This window comes from Oryzias latipes, chromosome 3, assembly GCF_002234675.1.
Source record: "Oryzias latipes chromosome 3, ASM223467v1".
Classification (NCBI taxonomy): Eukaryota; Metazoa; Chordata; class Actinopteri; order Beloniformes; family Adrianichthyidae; genus Oryzias; species Oryzias latipes.
Window position 1 is genome coordinate 36832125 of NC_019861.2, and position 15416 is coordinate 36847540.

The window sequence follows — 15416 nt, forward strand, 5'->3', positions numbered from 1 at the left end:
GTGAGGAGCTGGCAGTCCTAAAAAGTCTGAAAGGCACTACCACGGGGGATGATATTTTCAACAATGTATGCCAAACCATGGTAGAGTTGGATCTGGACTGGGCAAAGCTGGCCAGCATCACCACCGATGGAGCTCCGAGTATGGTGGGCGCATCTCGGGGTCTAATAGGATGCATGAACGCGGAGATGGAGAAACCCGGTCTCAGCGCTCCGCTACCAGTCCACTGCCTAATTCACCAGCAGCAAAGTGCTGAAGTGGGATTCTGTCATGCAGGTTGTCTTATCATGCATAAACTTCATCAGAGCAAATGAACTTAAACGCAGGCAGTTCCAACAATTCCTGTCTGTATTGGGGTCTGCCCACGGAGATGTGCTGTACCACACAGAGGTCCGATGGTTAAGCCGCGGCAGAGTTTTGAGGCGTTTCTACGAGCTGCTACCTGAAATTAACGCATTTCTGTGTTCCAAAGGCAAAACGGTCCCAGAGCTTATCGAACCAGAATGGAAATGGCACCTCACATTTTTGACAGATGTGACAGAAATGTTGAACGGCCTAAACTTGCAGCTACAAGGCCAGGGAAAACTCATTAGTGACATGTATTACCACATAAAAGCATTTGAGGTGAAACTATCGCTGCTTATGGGGCAAGTGAAGAAGCACAACTTCGCCAATCTCCCTGCTACCCAAAACTTTTCTGCAGAGAACCCAGCGGCCCCGTTCCCAGCTGAAAAGTGTGTGGAAGCACTGGAAATGCTGAAGGCGGAGTTCAGTGTGCGATTCAGTCAACTTCATGTTCATGTAAAAGAAATCCGTCTTTTCCAAAACCCCTTTCTTGCCAACATCGATGAAGCCCAGCCTTCTTGTCAGTTTGAGCTAGCTGACTTACAGAACTGTGATGTTTTGAAAGACGCATTCAAGCCCAAAAGTCTCATTGACTTCTATGCCGCTCTCCCAAATGACACGTACCCTAATATAAAAAAAAAGGCAATGAAGATGTTCACACTTTTTGGCAGCACATATATCTGTGAGCAAACCTTTTCACGGATGAAACTCCTGAAAAGTCCGCTAAGATCAAAATTGACAGATGAACATCTGCATCAGTGTTTGAGACTTGCTGTGACTACGATGGAACCGGATATTCAACTCCTCACCAGCCAGATGCAGGCCCACAGTTCAACTTCCTGCTTATGAACATACAGTCCATCGGTAAGCTAATAAGCTTAATATTTGGCTTTCTGGGAAACAATAAATGTTTACATTTATGCACCGCTGTGATTGTCACACTTTTTCTGTTTCAAACTGACCCAGCCCCCGATCAGAGAAAGGGAACGTCATGTGGCCCTCATTGGAAAAAGTCTGGGGACCCCTGATTTAGGCGCTGAATTGACACCAAACGAGAGAACCATCAGAGGAAACCAGCTGGAACGTGGATGAAACATCTGATGGAAAAGTGACTTAGACCACGCTAACACCTCAGCAGGTCTCCTTTAATAGACACATCCTGCTGCATCCTAGAAAATTTAAAAAATAAAACTTAATATTTCAATAATAAAAAGGAGGGTCATGGATATAAATAAAGAATATTTTACATTACTGTAAACATTTTAAATTCCTGATTTTGTTTCTCACCACAGATCGTTACATAACATCTTTAGGATATTTTCAGTGATTTCAAAACCTTTTGTTTTTAAACAGGCTAAAATTACACTGTTAACTAGTCTAAGCCTTTGTGCATGTGGATATGCACGAGTCTTTCTATTGGCATTTGTGTCTCTGTGTGTGATGATGTGCGTGTGTGTGTGTGTTATACCTGGTTACTGGACGTTTGCTCTTCACATCGTCACTCTTGCTCGTGCTAGGCTCTTCGGAGAGGCACAGATCATCCTTCAGCTCCTCTTTAGCTCGTTGGCCATAAAATATTGAACCATCAAGCTCTTTTTTCTGCAAAGACATGAACACACACACATTTGCACAGAAACACACACGTGCACGTCTGAGTTCTCTTTGTCTTCATCTCATCATCTTCATATTTTGAGAAACTCACATCAGCTTTAATCTTTTTTTCTCTCAGTTTCCCGATGAAAGCTTCCTGTTGATCCTTTTGGTCCTTTTTACCCACAAGAACAAAGTCGTTCCACTGAGCCTGTTGGAGACCCCCCCCCCCACATCAGTAAATAAATCTATGACAGTTTGACAGAGGTTTGCTTGTTCTGCATCTTTTAGGAGAGTGATCAGAAAAGGTTCAGTCTGACATCACCACCCAAACATGGAAACGTCCCTTTGAGGCTTCAAAAACAGCTCAGATGAAACTGAAGCCGGGTTCTTGGATGTTCTGGTTCTTCTTCAGAAATGCAGCAGTTTTCCCAGAACTATTTCAGAAACTCTTGAAGATGAGACTTTGCATGGAACATGAATCAGCCTCCAACCTGCCTGGACCCATGGAAAAACCATCATGGATCGGCCCACTTCCAATGTGGGATTTCTTTCAGAGAAGAACTTCCAGTGGTCTGAAGACCAGAGCTCCCCCTAGAGGTGACTGTGATGTCACCTACAGAAAAACAGCCTTGGGACAAAATGCTCTTTCTGTGAAGGCCGGTATATTTTGGAACAATCTCTCCCTCTGTTGGAGAATGTGCAACACTACAGACTTTCCAAACCCGCCTTAAACAGCTTGAAAGTAAACCTGGAATCATTGATGTTTAAGCTGTTACTTTGCATCTTCCTCTGATGTTTTGTTTTGATTTTATGTACAGATTTCTGTTTCTTTTTCTTTAAACTCTCTTCTCGTCGTTCTGTGGTGTAGGGCTGGATGATAAATCGATTTTATTTATCAATTAGATGTGTTGTTTTTGATGATTTCTTTTTAGGAAAATCTGCATTTTCTTTTCCCAGCTCTTTGTTTTCTTGGGTTTCTGTTGTTAGCATTAAGATCAGCCCGTCTCTCATAAAACGCAGATCGAGTAGCAACAATGTGAAAACAGCAGCAAAGAGGACATTCTTCCACGAGGCCAAGAAAGCTGTTCTCCACCTTGAATTTCATAAAGTCCAAGTACCGGTCCAGACTTAGTGATGAGCATCTTCAAGCCATACTGAGGGTCTTTGCTGTACCAAAGGCAGCAGCAATAAGAAGTAGACAAGAGTAGCCGTGTTCAGAAGAACCCTTTGATGGAGGTTAAAGATGTGTAAAATGTAAGAATTTTTTGTGTTAAATAGTTATAATTCAATAGTGTTAACTGAACTGTGTTAATGAGGATGTTTAGAACCGAAAACAGTTGATTTTTTAATTAACGTTTTTGATTTTATATAATTGAGAGTTTTTATGTACATTTTGTATAGTCAACAGTAAACATGTTCCTTACTAAATTACTACCAAAGAAGAGAGCAGTGACGTGCAGTCACTAGCCGTGTTTCCATGGGCAAAAGTAATCGGAAAGAACGCCTGATCGGAAAGTAAATGCGTCATGTAAACGCGCCGTTCGGAATACTCTGCCCCGATCAGACTCATTCGGATCAGAATTTCTTTCCGATGGAGATAGGTGGGTTACACCGATCGTTTATCCGATCGTGGAGCATGTAAACGGTCATTCCGATCGTGTGTCACTGCTGCTCTGGGTTACGTCACGCATAGACGGTGTTTCGCTGTGAGAAAGCTTTGGAGCGCATACGGGACCGACCAGCTGCTCTGCAGACGCCCCGTGAAAAGCGCCGCTCCGCTCTCGCCCCTCTGGCTCTCTCCTCTCTATCACCCCTCACGAGGGAGATGCGGGGACGGAGCGCTTCGTGCCCCCCGACGCTCACTCGGTCCACCGGCACCCGAGTGAGCAGAGGAGCTGGATTAATAACTTCGTGTCTGAGGGGAGGAGGATGCTTGTTACGTGTGCGTTTTGTTGTTTTGTTATGTGTGGGAGAATCCAGACTGCGAGCCGTCCCGCCGCTCTGAGTTAGCGGCTGCAGGACTCAGGAGGAACCGTGTTCGAACAGAGCTCGGGCCGCTAGCTCACAGAGTGGCTTTGGGGCGGTCTGTGTGAACTTTTCAGAGCAGAAATAAATGTTGCGTGGTTTCACGTGGATTTGTGTTTCCAGTTGTGTCCCGACAAAATAAAGGCTGATGTTATTTCCAGACATTTATGTGCGCTAAGATGCAGATTGCTGCGTTTCTCGCACGGTCCTGGATTTTGTGTCCATCAGGCTAATGTTGTTAGCCTGTGTTAGCCTGTCCTAAGCATTCTTCCAGCTTAATTCTTCCACAAAAAAGCACTGACCACACAGATTAAATATAACGATGAGCGAACAGGCACTTCATAATATTCATGACATTAATAAAAGCACGTTTGAAAAAGATCGTCTCGTATTACGGAGCTGTTGCATAAATGTCTGTACCAGCGGTTTGTTTACAACGGGAACTATTTCCGCATCCAGCAGTTTTTACACTACTGCACATGCCCAAATTATTCATTCAACCGAAAGTGTGAACCATGGGAACGTTTGTTCTAATCGGAAACAGGTTTTCGGATCCCATGTGCACGGGTGAATTTTAACCCGACCATTGATCCGATCAAGATATTTTGCCCATGTAACCGCGGCTACTGTCATTATGGGAAGAAAAGAGAAAAAATAAATTCAAATATTATATTTAATCAGTAATTTGTGCTTTGCAGTCATTTTCCATTTAAATGTACCATTTTTGGGTGTTTTATCTTTTCAAAATCGCTGAATTTCCGCATTTGCCGTTCAGATACTAAGAAGTGACGTGCGATGAGGCACCAGCCCGCTGAGCCTCACCTTGGGCAATACCTATGCAGTCAGACGGTACTGCTGTTTCTCTGTATGTGGGTTCAATCACTTGTACTATATTAGCTGAGTATACATAATTTAGCAGATGTATATGATGTACAGTGTTTGTTTTTATAAATAACTGTATGTGAGGGACGTGTTTCTTGTGCTGAGTGCTAAACGCCGGCAAAAAAGCCGCTGGGTGAGGCCAGCAGTTCTCATGCCTCATGTTAGGGGGCGCCAGTGAGCCCTGAGATTATGACGCTAAAAAATAATAGAATAAGTGAAAGCAAGCGGCAAGTCATTTTCTTCAGAAGGAGCGGCGTATGGACTTTATTTACAAGTAAAGGTAAGACGATAATAAGGTTTGTGCTTTTTTCTATGCTGCAGTTTGTATATGAAAAAAACCATGTTGAAATGATATTTTAAACAAAACATGTTAACTGTTGTCAATCAAATGGTGAATAAGTTACTCAGTATGGTTCATATGTTTGTACATCTGACTGATGACGTCAGTGCCTCACCAGCCATTAACCTCACCGCACGTCACTGGAAGGGAGGTACCCGAAGAAGTTACACACAACTTCTTTACACCAGGGTCCTTGTTCATCTTTTTTTGGGTTATAAAATATTGTAAAAAGTTAGAGAGGATTGTTTTTATTTTTTATTTCTGATTCAAACTGGGCGATTGGCTCTCAGACACTCACAAGTTGTAATAATCTGTTTTGAGTTGCATTATAGCATTACAATTAATAAATCTCATTGTTTTTATGTGAGGCGTCAGGACAACCTCTGTTGTGATCTGCAGCTTCAGAAATAAATGGATCTGAATCTGTCACTCATATTAAGTCTGAGGAATCACAATCAAAACTGTTCATGAATGCATGAAAAAGGTGAAGTTAAAGAAACTAAATTCAGCTGAAAGTCAATCTTCTGACTGAATTCTCTTTTCCTCAGATTCTGTCATGTTTACTCATCTGATCTGGAAAACCTGCATTTTTCAGAATTTACATGAAGAATTTGTGAGTTTCTCTTTAAAGTGGAACGCCCAGGATTTTTCACTCCCCCTGCAGCGTCCAGAGCACAGCCAAATGGCTGGGTGGCTCGATATGACTTATTCAACAGCCTTCAATTAGGCACCTTTCATTTGTAAATGCAGCACCAACTACCTGATCATCTGGATGAAGACATGTCCTAGCTAACCACATTCTTTACTCAGATCAGGGTGGGGGAGGTTTTTCTGCTTCAAAAGAGCCTCCAAGCTCTGACAAACTTTGACTCCCAGTTTGTCAACTAAAAAACCAAGATGCCTTAATTTTACTACCCTGAGCAGACATTGAAAATGATCCTGGAGCAAGTCAACCCATTTGACTCTGAGGGAGAAGAGATAGTCCTTCAGCTGGACTCAGACTGATATTTCTTTTAATAAGATTTCATGAACATCTTGTTCTCATTTGCTGATTCTAGCAGTTGTCTATCCATTTATTTTCTGTGCCTGCTCATCCTGGTCAGGATCACAGGGGTCTGCTGGAGCACATCCCAGCTAGTCACAAGCAACTGGGGAGGGGTACACCCTGGATGGGTCACCAGTCCATTGCAGGGCCACATAGATAAATAACCAGGCACACTCACATACACACCTAGGAGAAATTTAGTCATTTAATTTAACCACATGTTTCTTGGACTGGAGAGGCAAAGGAGGCCTATTTGACATGTTTTGGAATTTATAGTTTCAACTAGAATTCAACAAAAAAAATTAAAATAAAAAGGGGAAACAACATATATCTTTACATTGCTGAAGGCTTTCATTGCTCAGATCTCAGAAATCAGATCACAGATGAGGAGATTTCATTGCCATCAGAAAAGAGAGACGACAGAGAGGAGACACACTGTGCCAACAGAAAAAGCAAAAGATGGCACGATGTGGCATTCAGAACAGGTTGGGAGGCCTCTCCATCACAGCACAATTGAATGTTACACTGCTGAGGAAGAGCCTACTGCTTTGGTCAGAAGTACGGTGTCGACTCGCTTACAGAGTTTCCTGTTTCCTCACTCTGAACATGCTTCAGACCTTTCGGGACTGTGTTGTTCAGCATGAACGTCAGACAGAAGATGACAGCTGGTTCATGGCCCTCCCTGAACTAATGGGGTTCATTGCCATCCTCCTTGTGAGGGGGGGATAAAACTTCCATCCATGCAAAACGCAAGATGCAAGATGGTTGGCGAAAATGGGAAATCCACTGATCTAAAAGAAACTATGGTCAGAAACCACTTCAAAGATATCATGCGGCATTTACACTTTGATGTCAAGGGCACGCGCATGGAACAAGTTGGGACTGACAGGTTTCCTGCAATCTCCAATGTTTGTCGTTGCCAACTGCATCAAACTTTCAACCCAGGCAAAATTCACTGGGAGCTTCCAGAATCAGTAAAAAACCTCGCACAGGTACATGCGGGAGCTGAGAAGGTGAAAAAGGAATACCGTGTTTGGTGACAAGCTCCCATACCTGGCAAAGGGAAACGGGTAATATGCCAGGTGAATAGTTAGTACAAGAACAATAATGCCAGAGTGCGCTTTGTTGATTGCTACAAGTATACCATGTGGCAAATGCAGAAAGGAGATTTTGGGGCAGTACCAAGTATGTGCAGACAAGTAGTGGGTTGAAGATATGACTTTGACCACATGATTTCTTTGCTTGAACATTTCAGTATTATGTCGGTAAAGAAGTGTCTCTTGTGCATGAACGATAAATCTCAGCCAAAAAAGAAAAACCAAACTGTGGTGACCTCTTACTAGAAGTGACAGAGGTGAGGGGAAATAGTGCCTAAGCCTAAGGTCCTTTTTAATTCTTTAAAGTCTCTTTTAAGTCCTGGTAATTTATCCTGCCTGACTCCTTCTGTTTTACTTTGTGAACAGTTCTTAACATTTTTATTGACAAAGTCAGTGCTGTCAGGTTTTTACCCTCTCCTTGTACCCCTGACCCCTCTGTTTTAACGCCCCCACCTGCTGTTTTTGACCAGTTTGAGCCTGTCACTGTCTCTCAGATTTCTGAGATAGTTCAACACCTGAGGCGTTCCTCCTGCCCAGGTGACTGTATTCCCCCCAGACTCCTGAAGGAGGTCTTTGATGCCATTGGCCCCTGGATAGTTGGTCTCCTTAACTCCTCTCTTGTCTCGGGTTGTGTGCCAGCTGCTTTTAAACATGCTGTTGTGCACCCCCTTTTGAAAAAACATAACTTGGATCCTAATGTTCTATCAAACTTTAGGCCGATCTCCAAGTTATCTATTCTTTCAAAAATTTTAGAGAAGGTGGTTTACCTACAGCTGCAGGACCATCTAACAAATTACAATATTTTCGAGAAGTTTCAGTCTGGTTTTAAATCCTGCCACAGCACTGAAACGGCTCTCCTCAGGGTGTGTAACGACCTGCTTCTAGCTGCTGATTCTGGGGCTTCCACTGTTTTAATTCTTTTAGATCTGTCTGCAGCCTTCGACACAGTGGATCACAGTGTTTTATTATCCCGACTGGAGCAGTCTGTCGGTGTGAAGGGCACAGCACTCAGTTGGTTCAGTTCATATTTATGTGGCAGGAGTTTTTCTGTCCAACTAGGACAGTGCTCTTCTTCAGAGGCTCCGCTCAAATATGGTGTACCCCAGGGCTCAGTTTTAGGCCCGCTTTTATTCTCACTTTATCTGCTGCCACTGGGGTCCATTTTTAGGAAATATAACGTGTCATTCCACTGCTACGCAGATGATATCCAGATCTATCTTCCCCTAAAATCTGGAGGAGTGGAGGGTCTCAACAGATTGCAGAACTGCTTAGCAGACATCAAATCTTGGATGGAGCTGAACTTCCTCTGTCTGAACAAAAACAAGACAGAGATGTTTGTTTTTGGAAAGTCTGACCTGCTGACGGGCTGCTGTAGTGCTGTTGGCCCCCTGGACCCTTCAGATGCTCCGTTCATTAGAAATCTTGGGGTAAACCTTGACAGGCTTTTTAAATTTGACAAACAGGTCAGTCTTGTAGTCCAGTCTAGTTTTTATCACTTAAGGCTAATTAGCAAAGTCAAGCCATATCTACCTCCTCACGCTTTGCAACAAGTGATTCACGCCTTGATCTTCTCTAGACTGGACTACTGTAACTCTCTGTACAGTGGTATAGATCAGTCTCTGCTCCGCCGTCTCCAGCTGGTTCAAAATTCAGCGGCCCGCCTGTTAACGGGGACCAGACGGTGTGAGCATATAACCCCGATATTACGCTCACTTCATTGGCTGCCTGTGTCTTTTAGAATTTCTTTTAAGATTCTACTTTTGGTTTTTAAATGTCTGAATGGTCTGGCACCTCAGTATCTTTCTGAGCTTTTGCATGTTTATCGTCCATGTCGAGTCCTAAGATCTGAAGATCAAATGCTTTTAATGGTTCCCAGGACTCGGCTTGTGACTCGGGGAGACAGAGCCTTTTCAGTTGCAGGTCCTAAACTCTGGAATGCTCTCCCCATCTCTGTGAGGTCTGCCAGAACTGTCAGTAATTTTAAGACTCTTTTAAAAACACATCTTTTTACTCAGGCTTTTAACTCCAGTGAGCGTATCTAGTGGGACTTGATCATTTTATTAATTTTATTCTTTTATTGTTTTATTGCTTTTATTGTTCAATTGATTTTATTGTTTTATTGTGATTGTTTCTTTATTGCATCATATTGTCTGGGATTGTATTGGATTTTATGTTAAGCACTTTGGTTGCCTTGGCTTTTATAAGTGCTATACAAATAATAAATGGATTGATTGATTGAGGTGAGGGGAAATAGTGAAAACCTGCGCAGCCACTTGGCTTGTCCTTTTTGCATGCCAAAAGAACAACCTAATGGCTGTGCTGTTCATGTGCAAACTATGTTGAAGGCTGCTCTTTGGGAATGTAAATTTTAACTAACCCAGCCACTTGGCTGTCCCTTGGACATTGTAGGTAGAAAAGCCAAATGGCTGCCCTACGGACGTTCTAGTGTTAAAGTGGAAAAGTTCTGATTGGCTGGAAGAGACTTACCATTTCATTGAGGAAACGCTTAGCCCTCCTCTTTTTATCCTTTCGCTCTTCCTGCAACAAACACCAAACAAACATCAGATGTGTCATCAGATCTTTGTGGATTTTTCTTCTGTGTCACAAAGTCAAAACTTCCAAAGAACTTCCAGTTTTGTCAAGTTTTTTAAAATAGTAGATTTTTGTCAAAAAGTCAAAACACATGTTCCAGTGATTATCTTTTCGTTGTATTAGTCATTGTTGCAGTTTCTGTTTTGTTGAGAAGTACCAGTCAGGGTTCTCGGGACCGTCATGAAATCTGTCACAACCAGAGCTGAAAGTAATCAGGTACAGTCCGGTTCTGGTACCAGTATAAGAGCTGGTGGAGTTACAGGCTGGAAGATCAGCTGTGCGGCTCTTTACTGCTTTAACACTTATTCAACAGCAGCTGCAGAATGATGCTGCTAAAACTGTGAAGCAGACAGCACTTTGTCTCATCATTTAGCGTCTCTGTGGTTTTTAGTGTCTTATTATCACTACAAAATGTGATCTACGTCTCTCTCTCCTCACGTTGTCCGCTAATTCTGTTGCGTCCCTAAACAATAGTAGTGAGCCGGTCATGAATGAAACAGCTCTTTTAGAGCCGCTGTTTGGAGAGAAAGACAAGAACTGGCTCCTTCATGGGAGCCGTGTTCTTTTTTTTTAAATAAAAACGTAATTTCAACCTCTCTCTTTTTCTCTTTATGCTGTACCTGATTGGTCAATAGGTAAAGGTGCATACAGACCAACCACGTGTGGTGTGTTCAAGAACACGCTCTACATGCTTTCATGAACGTCCTTTCAGCCGCTGGTGTTCACACCGGACAGGCGTCAGACCCACAGTAGCGGCAAGAAAGGGGATTCTTCATCTTCTGTGTTTTTACTGTTTACTAGCACTCGTCCGCCACCTACAACAGGTGGAGGCTCAGAGCGAAATGTCAAAGCGGTGCAAATCCTGGAAATCTTTCTCCAGGCTGTTTGACTCCACAGCTTTGTTCCTATAAATGTCTGTCTTGGTGTCATTTTAATTCGACTGGACACAAACTGCTTTTATTCATGTCTCTTTCTTGATCATGTTTATAACTGTTGTCGTCAGGACAACCTTTGTTGTGATCTGCAGCTTCAGAAATAAATGGATCTGAATCTTTCACTCATCTTAAGTCTGAGGAATCCCAATCCAAACTCTTCATGAATGCATGAAAAAGGTGAAGTTAAAGAAACTAAATTCAGCTGAATGTCAAAACCTGCATTTTCAGAATTTGCATGAATAGTTTGTGAGTTTTCTTCTTGAAGTGGAAAAGTTCTGATTGGCTGGAAGAGACTTACCATTTTATTGGGGAGACTATTAGGCCTCCTCTTTTCATCCTTTCGTTCATCCTGCAAACACCAAACAAACATCAGATCTCGTGACACGTCCTCATTGTGGATTTTTCTTCCGTGTCACAAAGTAAAAACTTCCAAAGAACATCCATGTACCATGTATTCATCAGGGGGTCCAGACCCTCCCCAGCCATATTGGTCGGAGTAGGAGAGAAGGGGCAGGAGACCCCCACGGACCCCGGAGCACCCCCGGCGAAAGGACCCACCCACCCGGCCAAGGTGCAGAGGTGATTTCAAATTTTTTTTCTTGGCTTTTAATGTTACGGTTTCTGTTTCTTTGCCCGTGTGTTTTGATTCTTTTTTTTTGTTCTGGCATGTTTTCAGTTCAGTTTCCTGTTTTGTTGTATTGAGTTTCACTTTTGGTCCCCATCTGTCCTGATTGTGTTGAAGTGTGTCTCATCTTGTCTGTGTGTATTTAAGTCCTGTTTTTCCATTCCTTCTGCGCTGTTCCATAGTTGTGATGCTCCCTGTTTCAAGCTCTCCAGTTTCTAGTTTGATTTGTCCTGCTTAGCAGTGAACGACCCTTGGAGTATTTCAGGCAGGCAACTCAAGCAGTGCGTTTACCTGGTTACTCCTCCCTGAGGGCGGTTCAGTCTAATCAACTCACCTGTTCAGCTTCCTATTTAAGTCCAGGTGCGGTCCAAATCTCTTCTTCTATTTCCACGAGCTCTCCATACTCGCTGTTCTCCTTCTCGCTTTTTCAGTGTCATATGTCTCCCCCCCTTCCTTTTCAGACTCTTTGGTCCCCTTTCTTCTGATAAAGGGGCATCCGTCTTCCCCGCGCCTGCCCCCCCTTTTTCGTCTGTTCAGCAGGCAGTGTCGCGGCTCCCGGCATGTCTTTTGCTGGCACTGCATTCGCGTCTGAGGCGTGCATCTGTGAGGTAAGCGGCCTGCAGTGTTCGGGTTGTCATCGGCGCTCAATCGGGAGATGTCTGGGCCTTCTTGAATGCCGTGATCGCTGGAATCTCTTTGGTGAGCGGGCATGCGGTATTCTCCTGTTTTTTTTTTGTCTGTGTTGAGGCTTTTCCGAGGCTCTTCCTGGTTTTCAGCTCAACCCGGTCATCAGTGACGTCACGCCCCAAGGACCCTGGGAATTGCAGTTCTTTTCTTTCGTTGTTTAAGAGCAGCTTTATTCCCTTTATCTCAAGGATTCTAAAACTGATCAGTTCTGCTAAGTTATTTATATATTCGTTGCCAAGACTAATACTGCTTTGTCTTTATCTATTCATCGCTTCCTGAGCCTGCAACCTATACTCCACACTCAGAACTTAGTTTCTGGCGGATGATGTAAAACCCTTGACAAAGTTGGCTGGCTTCCAATTCTACAGTCTCTGCTCGTCCTGCAGCTTCCCTGCAGATCATGCCCCTGACGTCTGCACTCCATGTACCTTACCTACTCTGCACTGAAAGTGATGGGGCGGTGGACCTCCTCCACGTTCCAAAGAGACTTCAAACTTAAATCAACCAATATGTTAGCAGCAGAAAGGAAAATAATTTCTTGGAATATGGTTGTTTGAATAATATATTTTGCCAGGTGGAAGCCTCACAATTAGGATGTTCTTAAGCACATATTATTAGTATGCAAGATGGAAGCATCAAATTTATTGCCGTTAAGCTCGTACCTTAGTACTTCAGATGAAAGCGTCAAATTTATGGATGTTACTTAAACTCGTATCATGTTATGCCAGTGGAAGCGTTGGATTTTTGGATGTTAAGTTCCGTGTCGTTTTTCTCTTCTATCTAGGTAGTATGTTCCCTTCGTGGCACTGTTCTCTAATGCAGTGTTTTTCAACCTTACCTGAGCCACGGCACACTTTAACCTTAAAAAAAATCCAGCGGCACACCAGCATCCAAAAAAAAAAAAAAAGAGAAACTCAAAGTCTGTATTGATCTAAAGCCCCTCCACAATCTCACATGCATTTTTGAGATAATTGTGTCAGAAAAAGCTGGAAACTGCAGCTGTTTTTTTTTCTAAAAAATGCAATAAAAGTTAAGTTAGAAGATTTAAAAACAGATTGATGTGTGTTCGTTGTTTCAAGACGTTTAACAACAGATCTCCTTGTGTGCTGTCAATCTCATGACCCAATGCATCATGGGAGATGTAGTGCATAAAACGGCTGGAGATCGGTTTTCGGAGCTTCATTGTTTTGTTCACTTGTTCCACGGTCTGATACCGGATTCTGTGCAAAGCTACACCGCTAAAGACGAGCTTTAGCTGGTATTTTTGTTAGAACTGAGCGACTTTACGAGCTAAATCGGGACAAGGAAGTGAAGACTTTAACCACTTCTGATTGGTCAGACTGATGACATGTGATTAAGCTCCCCAAGAATGATTGGTGGAGACAGTTAAAGCGACGGGACTTTTCCAAAATACAGCCGAAGGTTTAACTGAATCGCGGTACTGTACCGTCATTCTTATCAAAATGTCTTTAATAAAATAAAATAAACGCAAAGAAAATGTATTTAACATCTTTTATATTCCTAACTACTCAGTGTTTTATCAGGGCCTGTTTGGATGAACACTGGATGACTGTTTGGATGAACACTCCTGGAGATGGGAAATGTTTTTAGATCAGTTAATGAGGACAATTTCCCACGCCACACTTGACCATCTCCCACGGCACACTAGTGTGCCGCGGCACACTGGTTGAAAAACACTGCTCTAATGGGAGCGGCCCAACGTTCAATGGTGCCGGGTCACACATAGCAGTCAAACTTGTAAGTTGAAGATGAAATGCCTCAAAAACACACTTCATCTGACTTAAACACACATAATACTGATCTTAACATTCACCTTCTCTTCAAACTATTGCTGATCTCCTTTTCGGTTTTGGGGGGTAGTTTATACCCAAAGTTTTCTATGGAGATCTTTGTTTTATGTATCTGAACGGAATGTATGCCAAACTAAAGGAAATATGGAATAAATCTTCTTTACTGCATGAGTTGTCTGACTGAAGTATTTTTTTGTTTGTTTCGTTTAGTTATTAAAAATCCCGTTTCCTGGAACCTCCTGCCTCCTTCCCCTCTCTGCGCCTGGGTAACTCCTCAACCCTCTCACGTAACATTCTATTTTTTTCACATTCTCTTTCTTTCAAAAACTTGCGTTTGCAACACCGTGTTTTTGTATTTGTTGTGTTTCATCTCGCTTTTTGCCTATTTTTAATTTTGCTCTAATAAGTTTCAGTTTAGCATGACTAAGTTGCCGTCAAACAGCCTGCTGATTGGTCTATAAGAATCAGAAGTACTTTAATGATCCCACACATGGGAAATGTGTGTGTTACCGTAGTAGTAAATATAAAAGACAATAGAATGAAATAAGAAATATAAAAAAAATAAATAAAAAAAAATTGAATGAAATAAGAACAATAATATCAAAAACAGAAATAGTTTAAATACTATTACAAACAGGTAACAATGTGCAAAATGTTCAATACTTTGCAAAAGTCATCTGTTACACTGTGAGTCATTGTATAGTGTTATTGTGTTGGGTAGGAAGGATTTCTGGTATCTGAAAGTTTTAGAGCTGAGCTGTCTGAGCCTCCTAGAGAAGGAGCTCCGCTGTTTGTCCAGAAGAGGGTGGAGAGGATGGTCTGGTTTCCATGATGGATAACATCTTGTTCAGTGACCTCCTCTCCATCACTGCTTCAAATGATTCTAGTTTGCAGCCAATGACAGAACCCGCCTTCCTGATCAGCTTCTTCAGTTTGTTGGCATGACTGACTGCAATGCTGCTCCCCCAGCAGACCACAGAGGAGAACTAGGTGTTGGCCCCCACAGACTGGTAGAAGATCTGCAGCATCTTGCTGCACACACTAAAGGACCTCAGCTTCCTCCAGCTCAGTTTGCTGTTGATAGTCACTCCCAGGTTTTTGTACTCATCCACATCCCTGTCCAGGAGGCAGAGAAGCTGCAAGACTGTCCCCTTCCTTCTGAAGTCCATCACCATCTCCCTGGTCTCGTCCACGTTTAGCAGCAAGTGATTCTCTCCAGCCCACTTCACAAATCCGTCCACCAGCCTCCTGTACTCTTCCTCCTGTCCACTGCTTATACACCCCACAACCATATATTCATCAGAGAATATCTGTAGGTGACATGACTCTGAGTTTTCCTGAAAATCTGAGGTGTACAAGGTGAACAGGAATGGAGAGAACACACTGCCCTGTGGGGCTCCCACACCACTCAGCACCACATCAGACAAGACGTCGCCCTGTCA

At 42.9% G+C, this 15416-nt stretch overlaps 1 protein-coding gene across 3 annotated transcripts in view; it reads right to left on the reverse strand.

The window, feature by feature from the left end:
- The window catches only part of LOC105357636, a 315534-nt gene that overhangs the window by 204176 nt on the left and 95942 nt on the right, over nucleotides 1-15416 (reverse strand). For 2 of the 3 annotated variants that reach the window (XM_023953739.1, XM_023953740.1), the window contains 4 exons: nucleotides 11150-11200; nucleotides 9812-9862; nucleotides 2045-2143; nucleotides 1811-1941 (listed from right to left, as the gene is read on the reverse strand). In XM_023953739.1, the coding sequence (XP_023809507.1) occupies nucleotides 1811-1941; nucleotides 2045-2143; nucleotides 9812-9862; nucleotides 11150-11200 (332 nt within the window). The remainder of the gene's footprint in view (nucleotides 1-1810; nucleotides 1942-2044; nucleotides 2144-9811; nucleotides 9863-11149; nucleotides 11201-15416) is intronic. The other variant, XM_023953741.1, reaches the window with a different exon arrangement.